The sequence below is a fragment of the Buceros rhinoceros genome, unplaced genomic scaffold (genome assembly GCF_000710305.1).
Source record: "Buceros rhinoceros silvestris isolate BGI_N320 unplaced genomic scaffold, ASM71030v1 scaffold1231, whole genome shotgun sequence".
Taxonomy (NCBI): domain Eukaryota; kingdom Metazoa; phylum Chordata; class Aves; order Bucerotiformes; family Bucerotidae; genus Buceros; species Buceros rhinoceros.
The window spans coordinates 17,121-42,894 of NW_010394600.1; the positions used below are offsets into that span (position 1 = coordinate 17,121).

Below are 25,774 nucleotides of genomic sequence, written 5' to 3' on the forward strand. Positions count from 1 at the left end.
TCCTGCACACTAGGCAGAAGCACATGATGATTGACCCGAAGGAGAGTACAGTAATTGGCTAATACATGTTAATTTTCCTTTACAGCAGCAGTGCATTTTTGTGAGCAATAGCTTGTCAGACAACATCGTATTGTAATGACGTGTGCTGTGTGCACATCAACTGTATCACTTGAGGTCTGATTCATTGTATAGAAGTCTAAAACCCATGTCTAAAAAATTCCAGCAGTCGCTGCTCTTAATAAGGGTGGAAATGCTGGTTCAGAGCCATAGGAAGTGGCACAAGGAAGTGTAAGAGATTGTTTAATATTCACTTTGCATATTCCTAAAAAGTAGATGCATGATTTAACAATAGCAAGCACAGCAATGTTTATTTTTAGCTGTTGGTTTAGCAGGGCTGCTTTTTTTTTTTTTTCATTTCTGCAGTCTTTCTTATTGTCTCAACATAGGAGACTGCTTGGAGTGGATTATTTGGGAAAGTCTTAGAACATTCTGCTTATTGCTAATTATGTGCAAAAAGGAGACGTGGAAGCAAAGAACCCGATCCAGCAAAATGCTTCGTTGTAGCTTAGTGCAAGAGCTAATGCCAATTTCATGGTGGTATTTAGGTGCTAAGGCACAGGCTAAGCACCCAGCTACCACTAATCTCACATCACTTCAAGTCAGCACCCAAAATTCCTCTGAGGATCTGGATGTCAGCATTTGTTCAGTCGAATACAGAATCCATTAATCAATAAAAAGAGAGCCCAGTCCAGACGGACTGGATTCCTGTAGTGGTTTTGAAACACTGTCTTTGAGAATTGAGAAAGGTGAGCAAGAATTTATCTGTAAGAGAGGCAGAACTAGTCAGACTTGCTTGTCTTATGTGAGTAAGATGTAGTGCTTAGTATGTTACTCATAATTTTACCTTTGGCATTTTATCCAGCTCCAAGAAAGCAGATGGAATAAAGGTACTAATTTAACTAGTATTACAAATTCCTCAACAAATGTAGATTCATGCTGTCTTTCCCACAGATGATTACTAGATGATTCCACACTGGTAGAAGAGGCAAGAAAAATTTTCACCAGTAAATAGTTCTTTAACCTAACAGGAATTAATCTCCGAGAGAAATCAGATGGCATGGCTCTGCTGTGCAGCATTTCTCTGCTAGCACAGATTTGTTTTCGTCCAGGAGGAGGAAGGGTGTCCTGGTCTGGCTGGTCTCTTCAGAGATCCTCAGAACCCAGTTTCTCTGATCATGCACCCTGACTAGTGCAATGTGCTTTAAACCATTCCTCGCTGTCTCATAGAAAGCCCTGCCTCAGAAGGCAAGTGTGCCTGACACTTGCTGCCACCACTTCTTCCCTCATTGACCTGCCAGCGCTGCAAGATCCCTGAAGCATAAAACGCGTGCTAGATCCCAAGTAATACCTCTATGAATTCCTTTGTTCTGATTTTGCTACTCTTATAAAAATTGCACTGCTACACAATCCAGTCATCTCTTCATTGCTGGCATTAGAAAAATAAGTCTCAACGCTGCTTAGTGCTGAATATGCTTTTAAGCTGTGTATGTGTGTCTGTTCCAACAAACCAGACGTCCCTAGCTGCTAAAGTTGTATTGCTTTTAGTTTGTTGTGAAACAAGAAAAACTGGAAGGAACCTGAATCTGGCCTGTGAGCTATGAGTGCCATTTTAACAGATACCACTGAATGAACTGGGAATAATCTCAGGCCCTTTTCCTGTACGAGTCCTACGCATCACACCTAACCACACCCCCTCCTGACTAATGATGACTGTACCCGTGTTTTGCAGGAGAAGAAACATAATGGCGCTTAATGGAATGATGAAGCGTGATAGAAAACCTTGATGGATACTGTCAGTGATAACAAAATTGTGCCATTATGTCACACTTTAATTGTTTAATACAGTATCATTTGCTTTCTCTCCAAGACTGCAATGAAAGAAGTCAAGGATGCTGTGACCTAGATGCGCAGAATGACCTAGTAGGATCCAGACACAGAAGTCCAAAGGGATATTTCATCTTCTGTGCAAAGCCCATAGGCTACTAAATTCCTGAGATGCTTAATGTTGTCCTTATACAAATGCTCAGATCTGCCTTTATCTCTCAGCTGCACCTACCTTACAACAAAGCTTGTCTTTGATTCTCTAGTTAATGATCTTTTGCCTAAATGTCAATGCTTGAAAACTCCCAATGTGTTACTGCAGCAAGCTTTGAGCAAAAGAGCACATTGAGGCGTTTTTGCTCCCAATCACTGCTGTTAGTGTTGACTCCCTGGTTAAAATAATAGTATGTCTGTGACTGGAGCTGTCCTACAAGAGATTTGAATTCTCTTCAGTCTGAGAGCATCTGTTCGTAAGAGTGGACCTCACTGCTCATGTACAGTATTCCAGCAAAAATGCTACTCAGGGAAAAAAATTACTTTGATTAGACAGAGTGGAACCCTTAGCCTAGACATCAGGCCACACAACTAATAGCAGAGAAGTGTAGGTCCTGTTTTCTGCTCCTAAATCTGTTTGTTTCATTTACTGTAAGGAGTAATTAACGAAAGTGCACTGAAAGATCAGAGAAATCAGAAGCAGGCACAGGTTTCTCCGTTTGCGAGTGAATTTCTTGATTGTTCAGCTGGAGATAGATGTTTACTCCCTCTAGCCCAAAGAGGTTTATTATTTTCTGTATTATGGCACAGGTCTTAATAAGAGAAGTGAGCAGGGTTCCCACCTCTCCCATGGAAGAGCCTGAAACCAGGTGGTTACACCTCTCCTCAGGGTTTGACATTCCTGTAGAAATAAATCCAATCTGGCCACATCCTAGGAAAATGCTCTTTCCGAAGAAATTAACCTTGTTGTCTATCTAAATTTTAAAAGGATACGTGTGACCTCTGCTCTGTTTTTGGAAAGGAGGATCTTAATCTAGCCCTGACCTTGAAGAGAGGCAGATAGAATTAGGAACTGATGGCCTTAGCAAAGAGAAATTTAAGTCACATTTGGCCGCCTTTGTGATGTTTTCTGTTTGTTAGCTTGGCACGCTGTGTGCTGTCTGTTTTGAACCCCACTCTTCTGTGCATTTTTAGGAGAGTAGGCACCTAAGTCATGGCTGTAAAATCCTCTCCAAGAGGCTAATATCTTGAATTTAAATTTCACAAGTTCTCAATTTGTTTTCTTGCTAGAAAACACAAATCTGAGTGTACCGTGTGTAACAGCTTTTCTAGGTCCACCAGGTATCCTTTTATTTTCTTCTGGATGTGAATTTTTTTTCCGTGAGGAGGAGAGTTGTGGTGGATTATATCTGTATGCTTTATGTTTTGAATTTACCAATTTCACGGTCTGGGTCTGGATTTATGTGCTGTGGTTTAGGTTTTTATGTCAGTTACAAGGGAGAATATTGACCTTTCCCTTATATGAATGCCCATATGCTTCAAGAAATTTGGACTGTGGTGAGACATGTCATACGTAGAGAAAATCTCAATAGAAAGAAATCCAAACAGTTCGTGTTGTAAAGAGGACAACTAGCAGAGTAGGGGACCACAGAGCAGCTAAAAATCCACGAAGAAGCCATCAGATGCCATCTCAAGTTGCATATCCCTATTAACAGGGCCTCTGTGCCCTGTCTGACCCTGTCTTTCACAGTAACGGCTCACATGCTGGCCTCGGATTCTCTCTTGTGGGATGGAGAACTGAATCTGTCTGTATTCTGTATCTATGTATCTTTGGCATTTTTTTGTTTTATTTTGTTTTTTCGGTTACAATAACCACAGTACATAAACTGTGCTGTTACTGTTCCAGTGTCAGCAGCTGTGGCACATCTCTCTGACTGGTATTTGCTGTTCTGTCTGCTGAGAAGAGTGTGCCACACAGACTTAATTATTAACATGGGGATTGGATATCGCGGTTAGGAAATCAGTATAGTGTCTGCAGTGCCGGTTCGAATTGTGTAAATTTTCAGTCCTTGCACTCATAGTTGAGCTCCACCTCAACGGCAGCAACACAAGTCATGTTGTGGTGTTTTTTTTCTAAGTTTATATTGCCATGAGCCATTTTGGTTTTCAGTAGATCTTCAAGTCTGGTGTTTTGAGGAAGGATTTTGGTTTGGCTCAGCTGTCTGGAACTCAGCAGGGGTTGTTTAGAAAAAAACTGTCCATAACTTCAATAAATAAAACAAATAATAAGACAGTGTGAATGGTGTAAATGAAGGCAAAAGACATAAGTAAGAGTGCGTTTCAAAACTTTCAATATAGTTCAACATTTCATCTTACATTCCTGGTTCTACAATTTAATTTGGAGTCCATACTTTAGGGAGAATCTAGTTTCCTCCTTAATGCTCTTGTTTACCACTTGTAATCTGTTTGTGTGTTCATGTCTACGCCTGGACTTGCAAACACAGGTGGGAAATTGTTTTACAGCTGGTGGAAACATTTCATTTCATGGTAATTTTTGTCTGCACTGTAAAATTCAGCGTCCGTTCAGAATTACCTGTTAAAGCTCCTGTAGTCAGGCAGTTCTGGCTTTGCTTCAGGTTTAAAAAGTTTAGGATATAAAGCTTCCAGCAGCTCTGGATCATCCCTAATGGCTTCTATCCAGGGAGACTGGTAATACTTTGGCACAGAAGTAGTGTTGAACTTTTCAGGAGGAATTTCTTTCAGTGGTCCAGAATATCCTGCAAGGCAATCAGGGCAAAACCATTATAATAACACTCTGTGTTTTCTGCTTCCGTACCCTCATCCTGTGTAACTAGGAATCAACATGTCACCACCATTTTGTGGTTAGGTAAAGAGTACGATTGGATCAAGTCACCTGGTCAGAGCTGAAACAGGAAGGTGGCAGGGGGAATTTGTAGCCTATTGGATAACTGCTCTCAAGTATACCATCCTTTTTTGAACTCAGGTTTAGCTTTATATAAATTTATTTCTGTCATTATAAGCATTTGTTTAAAACCAGACTATAGCTACACAGCCCTTGGGCTGAATTAACAAGAAGGTTTTAAAACAGTATGCTGTTTAAAACTAAGATAAATCTATAGTTTTGGGGTGAAATTTTCCAAAAGTATTAAAAGGAGTTAGGAACACAGCCATTATAGTGGAGTTTTTGTCTTTGCCTCTGCCTTAGATGCTTTAAAATGTTCTTTTGTGTTCTTTTCCCTGCATAATCATATGAGGATCAGGCTCTGATCAGAATTTTACTAAATAAATAAATTCCATGTTCAGAGTGATTCTTCTAAAGCCAAGTACAATATGGCAGAAATAATTATGGGGAGGGGAGAAAGCCAGACCTTAATGTACGATTTGAAGAATTAAAACCAGCAAGAGATTAACCAATTATGTAAGTTACACTATTTACTTGAAAAACAAGGGTAACTTATTCTACCCTTTGCCTCCCCCACTACATCTAGCTCATTAAATTAATGCTTTTTCCTTCTGTAAGCTTAACACCAACCCTGTGGTTTAATATCTACTCCTTTTGACAGACCTTTTTTGCATAAAGAGAGGCTTGAGGATATCTATCACGTCGTAGCAATGGAAATTACCTCTGTTTGCGGTGTATTTGACCAATGGGTGCACAGAGTCATAGCAGTCACTAACCGTGTAGCACTGACCTAGTTTACATAGACTAGAAAAGGTCTGCACAGAACATGCATTGAGTAATTCTGAACAAAGAATGGATTTGTAAAAACCACAGTCGGCTCATGGATAATTCATAAACAGGAAGAAGGGCTATATCACTGAATAAATGAATTACAACAAATTAGCCTTCTCTAGTCTTGAAAGAATACAAAATAAGGCTGTGTTGTAGCTTGCTGCTTTAAATAAAGACAACAGTACCCTCACAGTTCAGGACTTAAAAAAGATCAGTTTATGCAGGCAGAGGCAAATTCCTTTTTAAATTTCTCCTCTGTGACAGTTTCCAGCAAAACTTACAGTGACTTCAGATGTACATTTACAGGTAAGTAAACTACAGTGGATAACTTCAAGAATGTTGAGGTGCGTGTTGCTTGTTAGAAATAAAGGCTTGGCAAAGAAAAATCAGTATGTTTATCCTGCTTTAAATCTGAGGATCTGTTTCTCAGTGTTTATAAGACTGGTATATGTAGGAGCAGTCTCTTTTAATATTAATGTATGTTTTCAGTTTAGAGAGAAGTAGTACAAAGGACATATGAAGTCTTTAAAAATGAACAAAAATGGCTGAAGACCACCCCTTTACATTTCTGTGTGAGATTCTGATAAATTATCTGGCTCAAACTGATCCGTTTCTAATAGTAAGTCTGTTAACAAATTCTCATTGGAGATACTGTTTTATAAAGAGTTCCTTCCTGTGCTGTGAAATGAGAACTAAATGTATTTAATGCCTGTAAAGTCATATATTACCTGGGGCAATGTTGTCGGGATGTGGGGGGCTCCGGGGATCAGGTGTATTAGGAGGTGTCATTGGGGCATGCTGGGGAATTCCTTCCATGCTGACGCCGTCCATTCTAACGCTCTGGATGGGCTCTCCACGCTGCATTCAAAGAGAAATAAGTGTCATTGACAGCACAGGCCCAACCCCCCTCTGTGGTTCTCTGTGGAGGGACGGGGTGATAGCCCAACCTGCAGCCCAGATCTGAGACCTAGGCTGGCCCATCGGAAGGCACACTGTCCTGCCCTTCGGGACCCTGTGTGCTAGGTAGCACTCCCCAGGATTTTCCAACTATATGCTAGAAGATAAAACAGTTTCATAACTCTTTCTTACATTGGCTACATAAGCGAAAATGAATAATTTTCCAGTGCTAAGAATGATAGCCCATGACAATTTTAAAGGTCTGTCTTACAAGTGTGTGAATGCTGTTATGTGCCAGACAGAGTACAATTGCTACCCAAAGGTTCTAGAAATCTGGCAAGTTTGAGCCATTTGAGTTTCAAAGCGCTAATTCTTCAAAGCATCTCTTTCCATGTTGGTTGAAAATTCACTGCATTTGTTGAATTGCTTTTGTTTGGGGTTTTCTTTTCCTCTATTTGTGATAGAAATAACAACTTCAGTGCAGGTCACTTTCTGGAGATTCATGATATGCTGTTATTTTCCACCCTCCTGTCGGGTCATCAGTTCTAAGGAAACACCCAAAGCCTTCATCATTGTTGCATAAATATAGAATTAGAGTCTTGTGAGAAGTCAGTATCTTATTTTAGCTATGACACATAGGCTAAAAGCAATTTAAATATAGACTGTTTGAGGGTGAGAGTTTCTTAAAGTAGGAAAGCAAACAAATAATACTTGTTTAAACTTGAACCAAAAAAAAGATCAAGGCAGAATGTTTTCTGAAGTATGTTAGAAAGATTACTTTTGGCAGGCGGAATTATAAAGATGCTGAAGACAAACACCGGTGGTGGCTGAATAGGCATTTAAAGGAAGGGAACAGAAACCAAAGAGGCATCATTTTTTTTCATGTGCCAGTGTCATGTGTACACTATCTGTCTTTGTGGGAAGAAGTAAACTAGAGGGGAACTTGTTCAGTTTTGACCCCTCACTACAAGAAGGACACTGAGGTGCTGGAGTGTGTCCAGAGAAGGGCAACAAAGCTGGTGAAGGGCCTAGAGCACAAGTCTCATGAGGAGCGGCTGAGGGAACTGGGGTTAAGCATGGAGAAAAAGAGCCTCAGGGGAGACCTTATCACACTCCACAACTATCCGAAAGGAGGTTGTAGTGAGTCTGGGGTCACTGTTCTCCCAAGTAACAAGCGATAGGAAAAGAGGTAATGGCATCAACTTCCGCCATTTATGGTGCATATCCTAATGGATATTAGGAAAAATTTGTTTACAGAAGGCGTTGTGAAGCCTTGGAGCAGGCTGCCCAGAGCAGTGGTGGAGTCCCCATCCCTGGAGGGATTTAAAAGACGTGTAGATGTGGTGAGGTTGAGAGGTGACCTGGCAGTGCTGTGTTAATGGTTGGACTGGATGATCTTAAAGGTCTCTCCCATCCAAAATGATTCTGTGATTCTGTGAAACTACAAAGAAATCATGCACAATGTGCATCACGAGCACCAAAGGAACCCAAGCTAATCTCACGGTGTTTCCTCGATAAGGTATTACAAAATACTCACATTTCTTGGCTTGTTTGCTACATAATGGTAATTTTCATATGTGTATTTGTCAGATCTCCGCTGACGTCTCTTGAAGAGTCTTGCACCTCTGTTGCTGAGTGTTGATAGTTCCTCTACCATGATATCTCTGGGAGTGCTGACCTTTTTTCCAAGGTCTAAGCTGGGTGAGACTGCAATACAATGGATAAATACATAACTCTGCTTTCCTTAAATGCTTGATATTGCAGACACTACAGCTGAAATCCAATGACACGTTAATACGTATCTAACCCGTAGCACAGCTTCATATGGTGTTAGTGAGATTAATCATTCTTCCAAAGTTTTGGAGCAGAGTATCCATCACCACAAACCTGTTTTTCCCAAAGGTGCTAAGCACCTCAAGCTCCAGATCTACTTCAGCTGAATGGCATTCAGCTGTTGCCAAAAGCAAGTCTGTAATGTCCTACACACCATCTTAATAGCAGAGTAGAGGCAACTGGCTTCTGCTGAAGCCAGGAACAAAATTCCATCTGACCCCAGAGCTCCCACATCAAACCTTCTGTTAACTTCCGGTGTCACATAGATGAGCAGGTAACCCCTTTTAAACATTCCTACCAGTTTCTTGCTGCTTATAAACATTTTCTTTTCAATGATTCCTTAACATTCTGATTTCTTTTGAAATCCAGGGCATGTTTTGTACTTTAAGAAAAGTTACCATTAGAAAGTCTCTATTACATAGTAATTTTAAACTTTTTCGAAAGAAGCTTTCAAAATACAGGTCAAGGTGTTGAAAATGAGAGCCCTAACAAAGAATTACAACGTGCTTCTAGGAACTGATACATTGAGAACATTTTAATTCTCTCTAAGAGGAAACAGAATTGCTAGATGCAGTATTACTTTTTCTCACTGCTTGGGAAGAATTCCTTGTCTTTAGTGTCCTCCCAGGGGATTTGAAAATGAAAAGGCATAAGTAGGGGACAGGGAGATCAATTTGGACTGTAAATGGAGAACCCTGAATATCAGAATCCCTTCTGGTCATGTTCATGTTAGTGTTGTGGAATCTGGGATGCTAGTGGCAATGAGCAAGCTGTTCATCTCTCTCAGATGATGTACTCAACCTACAGATAAAGCTTAAACCTTATAAATTGATTAACTGCAGAAAGTTCCTAATGTCAAAGTTAATATTGCCTAAGCATAGTTTCGTTTTATCTAATGGCCTGTTCAACGTGGCGTATGCCTGCCTCCTAGTAACTTTGTGCTGGAAAAACTGTGATTTGCTGCCATATAGGAAAGATTAATTGAGAGAGATGTATTAAATATTTAGCTGAAGCTGTTGTCGGTCCCTCGACCCTTAACAGCCATGTAGGAAATCAAACAAGTTTGTGGTCCCTAGAGTGCATCACTCTTGATCCACTTCTGTTCTTACTGATTTCAATCGAATGTTTGCAATAGAGCAAAAGCAAGCGAACTGTGTGCGGAGCTGAAGCATGCACTCCTGCCTTAAAAATAGTATGCGCAAAGAATCCTAACAACCTCCTGTTATTTAAGAGGTAACGACTAAACAGAGTTCTTAACATGGAAGAAAATGACTCAGCTTGCCCAATGTAGCCGTATCAGTGACAGATAGTGGTGGGGTTTTGGCTCTGTGGTTAAGTGCACTGGTTATTGGCCTGTGGCCTGAAATTTAGACCTATATGTCATATTTTGATTTTATCATTTTGTCAGATTGCTACCGGGGTGTGGAATGTTGGATGGTTTTATTTTAGTAAGCAGTTACTCCTCAAATCAGCAACATTTTCACATAGAAAATGATTTTCTTCTTTGCACACAGAGTGGGTAGTATGTACATACTCAGAGACTGGGGTGCCAAGGTGACTGCAGACCTCTGTCCAAACCACTCAGTGTTCTTCTGGGACACACTGGATGTTATCTATTTTGGGCCTTGCTGTTCCCTTACATGCGTACTGTTCTTGTTAATGTTGACTGAAGGCTCCAAGGTACTTTGTAAGCCATAGATGTGTACCCAGGCAGCATCCCAAAAACTTAAGTGTGAAGTTCATTTGAATCCCTTGCCAACTAAAATCTAATCATCTGTCTAGTTTTAGGATGTGTCTAGGGATTGTTTCAGTGTCAGTGCAGGAAAGATGACAAAGCATGAGAAATCATCCTCTAAATGTCCTCCTGGATGATAGAAAGAGGTCATAAATGGACATCACAAATTAATACAGGAAGTTTAATTCATAGTTTAATCCTAATCTTAACCTTTTAGCTTCATTTCTTAATTTGTTCTTGCCAAGTCCTTCCTGTCCTGTGCTTAAAATCATAAAAGACTGCATTTAAGTATACAATTCCTCCTGCATTCACTGCCTAATCCTCTCTTAATCCTTCAGTTTACAATCTTCTAAATTCCTTAATCTGGATTATAAATTTTAATATGAATATCATGATGAATATCATATACTAGGTTTGTTGTAGTATCAGAAATAAGATTTTTTAACTCTGTCATGAAAGATAATCATGTAGATACTGAAGAATGTGCTTAAGAAATAGTATAGAACTGGACATAAGATTTGAGCGTAACTGAAGGCTAATCTGATGAACTCCAAACACATACGTGTTTACATACATGCTCGTAGAAATGTTATGATTAGTCCAAGCCTGCCAGTGAAAAACCATGGGGTTGGGGAGGTCACTGTATCCACACGCTGGTTGACTACTACAGTCTCTCCTCTGAGACCATAAGAGGGTTGACAGTTAGTGTCTATTCCTGCAGCGTTTTATGACACGTCAAACTTTGCTAAAACACTAACGTCCCACCAGCCATCAGGAGACGTGGATTTTGAGTCATTACCTGTCTTGTCCAGACACTGGTAATCTTTGAGACACTGGTAAGGACTTGGCTGATTTTATATCTCATCAATAACTGTTTCCTCCATGAGTATCTTTTAACAGGGAATTTGAGATTCAAGGTTTACCTGAAAGCATTATAATAAAAAGGGGCTGAAATAAAAATGCAGTAGCTACGCTCCCTGGGCTGGTGTTACAGAGCCTTCTGTTGCTGTTTACCTCTGTTAGCAGTGGAGAGTTTTATAGGCCTGTGAGACTGGCTGGAACAGTACATTTAATTTTTACGTAATTACCAGGTATGGGACCATCATTACTAATAGCAATGCGAAACCCAGACAGACAGCTGTTCACCTTCCAGACCTCAGATTAAGCTTGTTGAATTAACAATTTGGGGAAAAATAAAATGTCAAAAATGAACAGAGATTAATTTAGCCGTTTAAAAACGAGATTTCTCCTTGATTTTTCTAGGAATTGTTCAGATTTGGTCCTAAAGAACTAGCATGTACTTCGTGTGATTACAGCTTTGGTTATCCTTTGTTTCTTAACTAGTTTCACTGAGCTTGTGCAGTTATAAGTTTCAAAGTCTTACCACACCATTTTCATGAAATTTCATACTTTTCTATAACATTTAAAGATCCCAGGCATTCACAGAAGATGCAAAAGTAGGATGTACACTTAAAGAGTTAGTATTGCCTTCAGTGGCCACATATCACAGCATATCTTGTAGGATAAGCTGTCAGATCTATGTGTATGAGCCTAAACTAGACAGCAGATCTGATAATACATGAATAATAAAAAGGGACAGATTATGTGAGGCAAATGCCAAACATCAGCACAGATTATCCAGTAACGGCAGTGATTTCAAGGACTGTATTGTAGATTTATAAGTATTGCTATGAATAGTAGCAACATTTCCCATGTGGAATGCCTGGTTCCAAACAAACATATGAAAGACAGTTGGAGTTTTTTGCCCTGAAGATCTTACAGGCTATTTCAGGCTTATGTAGTACTTGGAATTACAATACCAAAAAACCAAAGGAGTTGTAATGAAATCTGTAAGACTGGCAGACGGGCTTTCAGGCTTATGTGTGTGTTCAGTGGAGAATGGAAAGAAGTATTTGCTTAGGAACAGAAATTACAGAAAAAAAATATAAAAATATCAGAAGGACTAGGACCAGGCACAGAAACTCATAGCCCCCTTCTCTAAAAATCTTACATCTTTTGTCCTGTTCTTCCTGCAATCACGATGGTCAGTGAATGAGTGCAGAAACCATCCCCAAACCCTTTGGAGCAAAAGCCTGCAGGACAGATTTTCCATACTGGAATTTAATGTTCAGTGTTTTATCCTATGTGATTGGTATAATTTTCATAAATTCTAAGTATTAATGGAGCTCCCTGCTTTTTCAGTGAGGCTTGTGGGGTGCTTATCAGTTGTAAAAAAATTTATCTTTTACGCAGATGGTAAAAAAGGCTTCAGGAAGAGGGTTAGAAAGATGTCCAAAAGCATCTAGCACATACCTAATGAAAGCCAAGCAGATTTGTATTCCCAACTCAGTTAATTGCTTCTTAAGATGTCACTCTAGAAGCGTAATTTTAAGAACCTGTTTTAGAAAATCAAACTACCGTCTCATAAGTGTCTGCAACAGGGAAGTACAATTTCTCCCTATGAGGTTAATTGGTGGCTGTGCATGAGAGAGAACTGCCAGATGCCAGTAAAATTTGTTAGTTACAAAGATAAAGTTTGAGAGGAAGGAACAGAGGTGTAAACATTTGTTTCAAATTTTTTTATCATTCATATAAAAAAGCAGCGTGAAACAAAGCAAAAAGAGAGGATACAGAAGAGCATGTTTCTTAGATCACAGCCTTTTAAAACGGAATGAAGTCATGTTATTAACCCCAAATAATATTCCGAAAGGCTATCCTGGCAGAATGTACATCAGCTGTTAGATTACTTCATTCCTCCACAGCAGTTGTTCATCTGAAAATAGCTTCCAAATGAAAAGAGGCAACTACAAAAGGATTAGTTACCATAGGCAGCATGATACTCCCACAAGATTATTTATGGCAAAACACCCAGAGACAAAGCCGTAAGAGAGTTAAACTCTGCAATTAAAAAAGGGCTAGAGGACATTGCATATACAGTAAGCTGGGTTCAGCGCTATACCATTTCTGTGTATTTCATCCATAATGGCTGATGCTTGTTGTTTCCTCTCTTTGACCATGGCAGAATGTGATAACATTGTGATTTTCTGATACGATTTTTCCTCGCTGAAAAAGAACAACACATTTTTACATTGTTGAGCCAGCTTGCACTATTCAGCTAACTTTAACTTCTAATAACCTGTTTAGAATGACCAAATAGTGAAGTTTGTTATTTCAGATTTAGAAATACTGTGCTTTTAATTGTGCAAAATGCACTGGCAGTTCATGACTGCAGGTGGATGCTAAGACATGTTTTGATGGATAGAAGATTCGGAGGAATGGACTTTGAGTAGGCTATATAAATTCTGTAACAAAATCGGTGTCAGCAGTTTAGGCCTTCTCACATCTACACACTAAAGATGTAAATTCATAACTAATATTTTAATTACGTCTTGGTTTATGATTTCAGAAATGTTACAGTTTGACATTTCTCAATCTAATAAAGAGTTTGAGGAACTAATCTTTGTTTATGATTTCAGAAATGTTACAGTTTGACTTTTCTCAATCTAATAAAGAGTTTGAGGAACTACATAAGATGCTCTGGCATCTTTAAAGAAAGTGCCTTTCTGACTAAGTAAAAAACCAAACATCTTCTAATTGCAGAGTCAAGAGGTTACATAAATGTCCTTTACATGACATTTTGTAGGACAGACAATGTCAAAATATTTCAGGAAACAATACACTTACCCTACTGCTTTGTTGTGCAGAAAAAAGCGATCTCAACCCTTTAGTTGAAGCTTCAGGAGTTAGTAATGTATTAGGGATGACCTGCCTGGTCCAGGATGGTTCCTACCCTTGTGCTTGGATCTGCATGGTACCTAGTGCCGAGACAAACTGGGGGCTGATCCTCTTCAAAGGGACTGGCATCCAGCTGACATCAACTAGTTATATATAGAATCAAACACTCCAGCCACTCATATCTTCCTGGCGAAAGAACAGAAAAGGTTCAACTGCACCCGCAACAAAGAGAGTTTATATTCCTTTCAGAGCTTATTGGAAGATTTAATGGAACGCTCTCCTCATACTCATACAGATCATCTCCTCATCACCTCTGAGAATAATAATCTTTGTGTTATAACCAGGAAAGAGACATTTAAAAATAAGGTGTTAAATATATGGATGGGCAAGACTGTATCAGATGAGAATGGCATGGACTAATCCTTTAGTGAAAGATGAAACCATGCTTCAGTAGTAGCTGATGGCTAAAGGCAGTGGCAGATGGCTGATATGCAAAGGCTGTTCTGAAAAAGGAGATCTTTTTCAGTATTGTATGTGGTAGGGAGTAATTGCTCAGCGAGTGCGCACCTCAAGAGCTGTTGTTCAAAATCTTTTCATTTTCTTTGTGCATTAGGAACAGGAACCTGCAGTAATTTGAAGCTGAGTAACATTCAGCATTCCAGGATACTGTTGTATCAGTTTATCTAAGAAACGTGCGATACATAGGGCACGGGTATTTCATGACAGCAACTAACTTTGGACAGAAAGAAACACTGGCAGAAGGAAACGTTCCCCCCCTACCCTCCTGTCCAAACGCAGTTAGTTGAATTACGGGGCAGTAAAAGGAAGGTGAAGTTTTGTATTGTATTTGGGTTTGTTCAAGGACGTTTCTTTTTCTTACGGACTATGGTCTTGTTTGATTTGGAGGATTGATCAAAAAATTGCTTGGATCCTGCTATGACAGGAGAAAGGAATTCTGACTGTAAATGGAATCTGGAGAGTAATAAAATACACCAACACTATGTGCATGACTTTTAAAGCAAGAAGCACTCTGAGATGGATATAACGTACGTGCCCAATGCAATGTTCTGAAAGTCTGCCTCTCCAGAAAAAATACTGCACTGTTTTTTTCTCAAGCTTTCTATTCCTCGGTGTAGCTTTGCAAAACATTTTTCTGAGATCCTAGATATCTCTGCCCCAAAGAGGTGTTCATTTTAACCCTTGCTATCAGAATTTACATGCTGCAGTTACTCCTTGGTTATCCTTTTCCAGTTTTCGTGGTTGGATCAGCCAGTTTCAAGAGTATCAGCAACCATATCTAAGTCTTGGTTGAATCTGATCTATTCAATAAAGGCCAAGATTGTTCTCAGTGGTTCACCACCGAGCTGCCAAGTGGGATTGCAGGAGTCTGTCAAGGGTTCATGCTACTGAGTATTTTTATTAACGTCTCCAGTGAAGAAGTAGAGAATGTCAATTAAATGCCAACCTAGGCAAATCACAAGTGATCTGTAGGGAAGAATTGAAATGTTAAATTAACTTGGTGAAGTGGGGGAAAAAAATCAAATGCAATTCAATAAAACTACATCCAAATGAAATTATAACGTGGGCATGCAGCTGATTGACACTGAACTTGTCCTTAAACCTGAATTTTGGATCCAGGAGGAAATGTCAAGAGGCATCCCAAATGGGATAGTCCTGTGCTTAGTCTATTCCAATTTCCATTAACTAATTATCTGATAGAATAAAAAATGCACTAGTAAGCTAAAAGGTGCTTTTACACTATCAGAACAACATATACCGTTCAGCCAACTGCTACTTCTGGATGACTGCAAGCTCTTGAGAATGGGCAGATTACCATTCAAAATTACACTGAAAAACTGTTGAAATAATTAAAAATCCATAAAATGCAAAGTAGTGGCACATAGGAATGAAAAATCAATTGCAGGGAGAGAAACTAAGGAATAATTGCCAAAAGCAATAAGGCAGAAGAATTATATTGAACCACAAAATAAATAGTAGTCACTAGTGCCGTACAAAAAAACAACTCGAGCATTGTGAATGGAATATCAGAAGGAAGTTACACACATATGTATTGTTTGTGTTTAAAATTTTCACAGGCTTCCACTTATGCATCCAGGACCCCCTTCTATTTTGTTTGCAATATTTTAATACCTAAATAATGCAAATACTATAGGAATATCAGGTGCTGCATTTGGTAGCCCTGAGGAAAAAATGGGAACCCAAACACTGAGACGTTTGGAAGTTTTGTGAATTCGGTCCACTTATTCGTGATATTTGTGTACACATCCAAATGTTAATGGCAATATCTGTGGATCAGCAAAGTGCTTCTGATTAGAGTTTTAAGGAAGTTTTTAGTACTTTTCTTTATTTTGAAACAATTTTCAATTTTATCTGTTGTCTCTTCCTGCGTTGTTGGACTTCAAAATTTTATTTTATTCCAGAGAAAAAGCAGTGATAGCAACTTACAGATGACACAAACTGAAACTTTTCTGACAGCTATTTTTATCTGTGAATTTTATCATGTAGAAGTTGAACTTTCAAAACTTCTTAGAATGAGTATCCTAGAGTTTAATTTACTGCTTAGTCATGTGTCATGGTTTTGCCATTAACTGAAATAGAAATAAGTGTATGTCATTGCAGTTGGAATAATGTTTAACTGCGTAGCTGCCAAACAGTTCCTGTTGAATGCTACTGTCTTTTATAATGCTCCAAGAAGTTCAGGGCCACATAAAATACAGCCAGTTGTGAAAACGTCATTCATATATAGGCATGACTACTAGAACGTCCATAATAAAGAGTAAGGGTTAAGGAAGGTGAAAGAATTGCAGGACCATGTAACATAACCAAATCAAACCTTGCATTTAAATGAGAAGTATTATTAGGAGGTGGCAAGCTAGGATGATTAAGTCAGGCTGCAAACAAGGGCAACATTTACCTGTCTTCTTCCTTTAGGTAATTTTTATTTAGCCAAGTCAGACTTTTCCTTTTGGTATTGTCTTTTCCAGCGCCTTGTGGGATCTTTCCCACCATGCTGCTTCCTCTGAACTGCATAACTGACCAGAAAGGAGGCGCAGGTTGGCAAGAGGAAAAAACCTGATTTATATACAGTCAGCCACTTCTGTAACTCATCTCTCCCTCATTTCCTCTCCTTCTCTGTCCTTTGCTTTAGTTCTCTCTTCCCTCCAGCATGGAAGACATTGAGTTACTGTAGTTTTCTCTCAAACAAAACTTAGACACAATTTAAGAGCTGAATGATGCTTCATTTCTTAGCAGTCGCTTAACTTCGTCCTGAGACTGTGACTGCCATATGTCCTTAATTTTACTCGAGGTATTAAAGTTAATATATGTGTAGTGACTTATTCACAATGTGAATGAAATCAAGAGGTTCGGGGATTAGATATATCTGTAAAAAAAGGGGACTGTGGTTACTAAACCATAACAAAGTCACTGCTCAATCGCTTAATGGATGTTCCTGTGTTCTGTATCCATTCTGTATCCATCTGAGCTTCAGGTGGATAAATAGCTTCAGCTGTTTACAGGTACCACTGTTACTGTGAAATACTTGACTGGGGCCAAAGAATAGAGTAGGCAGATATACACTGCCAGCAGTTGCTTTTTAAAATGAAACTGGTCCTTATAGACATGGGGGTCAATAAAGCATTGCATAAATGTAGGATGCAGGAGCTTCCCTTCTGAGGAAAAGTTACACTCTCTTCTTTTGCAGTGTTTAGTTTCAGTAGTAGTCACACTAAAAATGTCAAATTCTTCAAACACAGACAAGTGGAAAATGTCGTAGCCAGATTTACCTCACAATAATTTCCACGGATGTATAGGACATGTTTAGTTTGTGCTAGAGTCAGATTATGTGTATGTAAGAAAGAAATGTATGAAAGTGAAGGTTGGCATTAGGAAAAAACTTGTCCTGTGTGTCAGGCTACAAGCTGCTAAAGAAAGCTTGAATTTTATTATAGTTGCTAAAACAAATTCTTAAAGAGACTTGTCACATTTTTGGTGACAGGTCTTTCCAGCTTGTATTTTTGCTTCTAATGTATTGAATAATTTTGTCAGTTCTCTCACCTCCAGGAAAATCTGCAGACATGTTTCTCACAAATTTAGCATGATCTAACTGAATTAATGTTGACAAGAGTAAAAGTTAAATCCCGGAGAAGGTACATCTATAATTCTGCTTTTACTTAAATTCTGAGGTTCAGCTAACCTGAACCACCCATGTGTTGCAAATGAAACCAAGTCCTGTTATTGGTATAAATTTTCATTAAATATGTCTTGTATTCTGACAGAGACAGTACAGGGTTCCCTATTTTCACTTCTAAATTCAAATTCTTTTGAATGGAAAAAAAAAAAAGTTGAGTTATCTGGAGTATATTTCCCTGCCTATGGAAAGCGTGGGAAAAAATAATTTTCTTGAATATACCCAGTGCTTTGAAAAAAAAATACATTATTTTTGCAGATAAAAAATGAACTATTTTCATTTCACTTCTATGCTGGATTGGTAGTTTCTCAGTAGCTACACTGGGCAGAGATCAACATTTGAGGTTTTGATATAATATGTTCAATAACATACAATGGTATTTGATAGACTTTTCAAAATGTTGTTACTGTTGTCCTTCTGTTCAAGATCCAAAGACTATCATTGTTTTTCTGGGATCCATAGGAAGACATTCTGTGATTTAGTATTCTCATTATCCTCAAGTTTTTTTAAAGAAAATGGGATGGTTTATTTTTTTGGATTTCCATTTGCCACATCATCATTTGCATAGAAATCCTGCAAAATAAAAACTGCCAAAACCCACAAAACCCAGCCCTCCTGTTTTAACTGCTTTGTCTGTAATGTAGAAGGACCTAAAGGACGGTGACAGGTAAATGTTGCCCTTGTTCACAGGCTGGCTGAATCATCCTAGTCTGCTTCCCCTAATGTTGCTCTAACTTCCATAAATTTGGTGGTTTGAGACTGCCTCAGAGAAGACAAGTCTTCTGTTGTGAGCTGGGCAAGCATCTTTACATGTGGTTTACAGTTCATACATTTGTTTTTAAATCAGGACAGTGCGAACTCTTAAAAATAAACAAAGACAACAGCAAAATTTCACCACCAGTTCAAAATCAGCCTTAAAATGGTAAACACTGGTCAACAAAGCTGAAAATAATCAGTAGGGAAAATAATTTCTGGTTTAAAGAAAAATAAACGACTAATCTCACCTGTTCAGTTTTGAGTACTTATTTGCTAGGGGCTTGCAGTCCCAACGCAAGACTGGACTCGGTGAAGCACAAGTTCAAGAGTGCTTCAGCAGAAAGGTGGTCTGCAGGACAAAAGAAAAGCTTCTAGAGCTAGAAACAAATTTAATCAGAAAGAAGAGTATTTGAACTACTTTTCTTACATCCAAGCATGAGCTATATCAAGTGTATGTTTATTAAGTATGGCTTACATGGCTTTTCATGCTGAAATAATTTTAAACTAAGCATAAAACCTGCCGACCTGACAATAACACCTGAGTGTAAATGCAGAGAGGTTGAGAAGGAGTCAGGGCTGAGTAGGAGCACCATGGCATGCACTCACAGGAACTGTGTTGGCCGGAAAGAGTCAGTAATTAAAAAAAAAAAAAAAAGGAATCAGGTGGCCAAGTGTTTTCTTAGGAAAAAGTTGGCAGGAAAACAGTCTTGAATAAAAAAAACCCCAGTATAAATAAGGTGGAAAAGATTACTTTAGTACTTCCTTTTATTCCCACCCTTGAGAAAGAGAACAGTTACCAACATTCTGACTTGCTTCAAAAACAGGCGGTCTGGCTGGCGGCCATAGGTGGCCCTGCTGTGAAAACATTTTTGTGGCTGATACTAATACTTTGTGGTAACCATTACCATTGGGCAAGAAGCACTTTACAGACGGTTGACACAGTAACTGTTTCATTGCTGATGTGTTTCGATTGTTTTAGCCACTTTTTCCTGAAACAAATATATAACTGAAGCAAGTTTTCTATAAGATATAAAATAAACAGATGAATAGAGACGATACAAATAAAGGAATCCAGCCATATTGCAAAGCCATCTCGCACAGCCTATCAATAAAGAACAAATAGTGTGAACTGTTGCAGAAGTAGTTTATTATAAGGAAAGCGTTGTCAGTAGCCTTACATCTGTGGGTCTCCATTTTGATTTACTCTTTTGCTAAAACTAAGTGTTCAGTACTATTTCAGTTTGTTCCTCCGATGTTTGGCACTCAGTACAGTTTATCGTCTTGCCTGGGGCCTCTGTGTGGTGCCTCAGTGGACTTCTGGTTTGACGACCAATGTCAATATTCCTTTAGAACCTCCGGTGTCATTTCTCACTTGCTTTGATTCTTCTCCCTAACTGATAAACTTACTGGGGTTTAAAGTTATTTGGATATCTTTTTTATTCATGTAGTTTTTTTAAGCCAGCTGAATTCTTCCAGGAAGGGGAACATGCTCTCTTCTATAAACTGTATCCAGAGGTCATCATCTTCTGAAGTAGAATTTTCTTCTTTTGGTTATTCATGTTCCAGGCAGATTATTTTGTCTGCATGAGGAATATAATCTAATTTCCAATTACTGCTTTCACAAGGCCCTAGAGTGTATCAGCATCCGCTTTATTATAACCATTATCTGAAAAACATTTTGCTATTTTCCCTTAAGGAAAGTAAATTCTTTTTTTGTCTCTTCCATCTGTTTTATGATTAATCCTTGACTGAATTCTTCCCAGCACTAGAAATACAGAAACCAGATCATAGCACAGTCTTACAGCTTCACAACCACCTGGTATGCCATATCACACAGCTTAAATAGAAATGTAATTTATATTGGCAAACATTCCACCACATGAATTGATGATAACTAACGTAGCAGCTACTGAAAGTTCTGATAGTTTTTTCATTGGCTATTCGTTCTTTTCCCTTAAAACATGTGCAAGGATGAACTTTCCATATCAGCCTGCCTGGCATACTACAGCCCCTTGCTGGAGGCAGAGTGTTGAACGTCACCTCTCCACGCTGCCCTGACAGAGGAAGGATGAAGAACGTCACCCTTCTAGAGACTGTTCTCCTTGCTTAGCTGCAGCCCGTGGTAGCAAAGACCAGATAATTTTGCATCCCTTTCCTAAGGCACTGTGCAGGCAGTCGTATAGGTTTGAAAAGCGACCACAGTGACTGGTAGACCTGGGCTGAAAACCCTGTTTCTTGATGCAGACACGTGCATGAGTGCCTGTGAGCAGGCACCTAATCCCGTATTACAAGAAAAATGGAGAAATTATGTGATACTCTTGCTGCCCTGAGGAAAACCATTATGAACATGTTCTAAACCCTTGAACTGAAGTGAGCCTATCCTGGAAACTGCAGCACAGTTCCAAGGGACATGTCATCCCATGTAACAGTGGTTTCTTTCCATGACACTTGTTCGTCTGGGTGCAGTTGCTGTTTGTAAGTGATTCAGACGAATGCCTCAAAGACTGCAGTCCTGACACAGGGCAGCTGTGTTAACCTTGCTTTATCCTGGGTCATTTTGGGCAAGGCAGGCCTTGTACTCCTTGGTGTCACGGAGTTTTAGGCCCAAGCATCACAGGGGTGGTGCTATTCTTTGTGAGGTGGGAGTGTGTCATACAGTGGATATTCTGGTATTGGGTGTTTCAGGTTTTGTTTCTTCTTCCTTAACATATTCCTGATGCTACAGTCACAGGAATATTTTTCTGTAAATCAGAATAAATTAGGGGAAATTGATCAAATCTGTGATTTAAAGCAGCTGAGGTCTCCCTCTGTGGCAAAGCTCCTGTTCCCTTCAGAGGGGGTGGGATCATGAGACGTGCAGCATATTTCAGTAAGTACACATTATATAACTTGTCCCACATTTCTTTCTCTTTTTAGTATCCCAGCGTTATGAAAATTACCTTCCCATAAATCATTACAGCTGCTCATCTTCTTCTGTGAAAATAAATTGCCCTCTGTTGCCCTTCCTGCACAGGAAAGTATTTAAATCAAAACACACATATATATATATACAATTGGCTCAGGAAGGAGATGGTGAGCTAATGGGGCTTTGCTGCTGCAAAAGTATGAAACCAGGATTTGTCTCTGTACTCAGTGGATTGCAATGCTCTGGGGTAGAGTCACTTGCCAAATAAGATTTCCCCTTCAGCACAAGCACAGCTTCTTTGAATGTCAATGGGAACCACGTGCATTCGTGGCAGGGGGACCTGCAGTTGAGTCTGAAATGTAATGTTGTGTCCTATAGCTGATTGTGTCCTATCTATGTCTGCAAAACCTTTGTCTGGAACAGCAGTTCTTTCTAGAAAACACCTGTACAACTGGGAAAAACCAGCAGGCCTCTGAATTCCTGTTTAAGATTGTCACTGACATTATTGAGACCGTTTTTAGAAAGCGTTTTAAATCTAGACGTCTAAAATTACATATGCAGCACCATATTCAGTCGACAAAACAGTGGGTTGATTCTGGGGCATGATGGGCACTTAGGCGTTTTACTGGTTTTGGGCCTCAGCACTTCTGAAAAGTAAGTAATTTCTTTTTAAATGCTTTGAACATGGATTTAGTGATTTAACTTATCCAACACTGTAAATATAGAGACTAGGTTATTTTTAGACTTCACAGTCTGCTACTGGGCAAATGGACTTTTGAAACAGAGATTACTGGTTACAAAACCACAAACTTGGACCCACATTTCTCAGTATCATCTATTTATTTTTATTCAGGACATTAATTGGCAAGACTGAGACAGCAAGTTAAAGGCTGGTTGCAGATGATCCTCAGGGAACAGATCATGTATCTAGAGGTCAGTTTTCTCCAGTGAAGAGATCTGAGCATAATTCACCCTCAGGACAGACCAAATTTTCTTTTAAAGTATATGTGAGAAATTAATTTAGGATTAGTTGTACATGGAAAGTGAGTTTCTTATTTGACATCTGAGGAGAGATGAACTTACACTGGGCTTGTGGAACAGCACATTATGTTTTGTAAAATAAATGCACAACACCAAAAAGACAGGAAGTTTTAGGGCAAAATATATTAGTTTTGTCCAAATGCTGAAGTACTTAAGAATCAAGCTTTTCTGCAGACCCCTTCAATTTTGTAGTGAGAAATGAAATCCTTACATGGTGGAGGTAGTAGGAATTAAGAAGGCATCTAAATAAACTTTCTGGTCATCTTCAGCTGACAATCAGGTGACCAGAACAAGTGATGTTCCCTTTGCAACCATGCAATATTTGCTGACGTTACAGGTATTGAGTGTCAGGTAATGTCCAGTCTTGTGAAGCAGGGACACGCCGGGTGTGTTTTAAAAGCTTTCAAATACTATTTGTTTAATAAAGTAGCAGAATGACTATTTACTAGTAAGGTGCCACTCCTAAAGCTCTAAGTCTGCCTCTGGCATTTGGAAGGTCTTTCCCGAGGAGTTTCTCTATAGGCAGATTCAGTATTAGCAGAGAAGAAGTAGGGTCTGTTGGTTTTGTGGTTTTTTCCAAAATCAGAAATGAGATGGAGACCTCATTTTTGAAGTTATCGTCTGGCTGAACTTGTTTTCCATTTGGTGTTTTTATTATCAAAGAGGCTTAAGAGGTTCTCTCTTGTCACAGTTAGTTTTTGCAGAGGAAAAAGATATGCCTTTGCTCACCACCAAAGTGGTCTCCATGTGAAATGGAGATTCTTCTTTCAGCAACTAGATGTCAGCTTTAAAAAGGTTCAACACTGTTATTGTCACTATTCAAAAAAGAAAGCAAACAATGACATTTCATATTTGGGCTGTTTGTTTTTTTTTTTTTTCCTGTTTCACCTGTAGGGAATCAATTTTTGCGCTCAGTGCTGTACATCGTTGGCAACCATCCTTCGTGAGTTTTCACTAAATGGTACTGGTGATGTTGCTGTCCTGCTTTGTGACATTTCCAGTGTTTGGGTATTTGCTGGTGAAGCCATAAACTTCAAAGTTAACGGGGTGGAAAGCCTGTAGTTGAGCAGATGTTCCTTTAGTGATGTTAGCATGAAAGTACTGAATTAAAATACCATTTCTTTGTTGCTGTGTCATTAAGATGCATCATTATCTTTCAAAAGATTTAACATTGTTCCCAAACAACTTTAAAAGGCTCTGCTTGTCAATACCTAACCTCATTACGTGAAACTGAATACGGTATCATTAGCTTAAGCACATGTAAGCTTTAATACTCTAACACATCACAACTGAAGAAGTTGTACTATGTTATACCCCTGAAATACACCTTCCAATCTGACACCTATGAAGTGCAAAATACTGCAGTGGTTTGCACTGTGTAGAGCACATCCACTATATGATTATGCCGTTGTTTTGGGGATAATTTCCAAGCTTGTGATTCATTCTTGGCATTTCTTCCATTTTTTCCTTTGGCTGTTATTAGAGTCATACACAAAAGATCCCCCAGAGTGCAGATTGCCACAGTGAGTATGTATTTGACAGTATTTTTGGAACGTGTACAATAGGTTGGGTGCTATTCTTTACCAAGTGTGAGTAGCAGCATTGGAAGTAATACTTGCTGGATCACTATATCCAGGTTACACTGTGATCTGTCTGTCCCTTTAATTTTTTTTTTTTTAAAAAGTAATTTACTGTGTCCAAATAATTGTGAATTCAGGTACATATTTTGATCCATAGTTCCATTTTTGCATAGATGGCTGCAAAAAGAAGTATTCTCAAATAGGAGAAGGAAAGTTTCACTCTTGAAACATGCTTTATTCCCTCTTAATATTCTTGCTCTTCTTTGTTTCTTCACAGATTCACTTAGTTGAGAAACATTCCACGACTAATGCACTTGTTAGGTGATTAACAGAAAACCAGACTCCTACTGTCTCATATTTTCCACTTCACAAGAGTCCAGCCATGCCATAGATACTTTCCATTCTCAGTCTTGACGTCCTACAGATGTGGAATTAAAAGTCCTTACACTATATGGGAACGTGTTGTGGAACTGTACATGTGTGTTTTACTTTCCTGAGTCATTTCTCCATTACTTTAGCTACTCTGAATGTGGGCGTTGTGCCCGGTGGAATAACACTGGCTGTACCAACACTTCTATATGCCTTAATTCCGATAAAGCTTATCTGTCAAATCACATGGAAACTGCCTGCATTTGCAGATTATTTACTTTTCCAAATTTCCCTTTTGCTTAGGACAGTGAACAGAACTAAAAGGAACAAGAAACTATTGAATGCAAAAATCTGGACCTTCAAGTTGTCTTGAAAATTCCATCCCCCTTGAAGAATATGCTGCAAGAATAAAAGTCATCGGTGCAGGACTTAGGGTTTTTTTGAAGGGAGAACTACAAAGTAAAGTGTAAAGAAATGTTGACTGCCTTTCATCTGGACTCTGACAGATGCTATTCTTCAACATCATTCCATTAGGGAAAAAAGTGTATTTAACAGAGAGAGTACACACAAGTTTATTCCTAAGGAAATATTTCTTGTGAAATTTGCTTTAGAAATAGCCATGATCTGTAGCCATAGGAAAGAAAATGAATGTATGAGCGATGCCTTAGGGAGGGCAGATCCAATGTTTTGGGGTTTTTTCCTGTATTTTATTTACTGTTAGAGGTGAAATTAAAACAAAGAGCTATATAATACTGTCATTATCCAGTTTGGAAGTGAAAGATAACTTGGGCATGCATGACAAGAGTCTGGAAACACCAAAGTCTCCATGATTTTTGACAGTCCACATAATCATTTTCATTATGTGAGCTTCCTTCTTTCTCTCTGGTCTGTGTGGTGCAGGTTACCTGTAGTATCTCGAATGGCAGTGGCTGATATTTTATATTGTGTCTGCAGCGGCTGGAGTTTGTGGACACATATTCACATAAACTTGCCATGCATGCATTAGTTATCTTAGGGCTGTTCCTTGCTACTTTGCTTTTAAGGAACATTCGTTAGCAGCGGGTGTGTTGTTTTGCTTTCACGT

The 25,774-nt window shown here is 39.0% G+C and overlaps 1 protein-coding gene across 1 annotated transcript in view; it reads right to left on the minus strand.

The window, feature by feature from the left end:
* MYOZ2 (myozenin 2) overlaps positions 1-13,929 on the minus strand; it is a 16,569-nt gene extending 2,640 nt beyond the window's left edge. Inside the window, exons 1-5 of the mRNA XM_010145252.1 lie at positions 13,779-13,929; positions 13,054-13,157; positions 8,064-8,233; positions 6,358-6,487; positions 4,469-4,652 (exon numbers count right to left, since the gene is read on the minus strand). Of these exons, the coding sequence (XP_010143554.1) occupies positions 4,469-4,652; positions 6,358-6,487; positions 8,064-8,233; positions 13,054-13,129 (560 nt within the window). The 5' untranslated portion in view covers positions 13,130-13,157; positions 13,779-13,929. The remainder of the gene's footprint in view (positions 1-4,468; positions 4,653-6,357; positions 6,488-8,063; positions 8,234-13,053; positions 13,158-13,778) is intronic.
* Between the last annotated feature and the right edge of the window lie 11,845 nt (positions 13,930-25,774).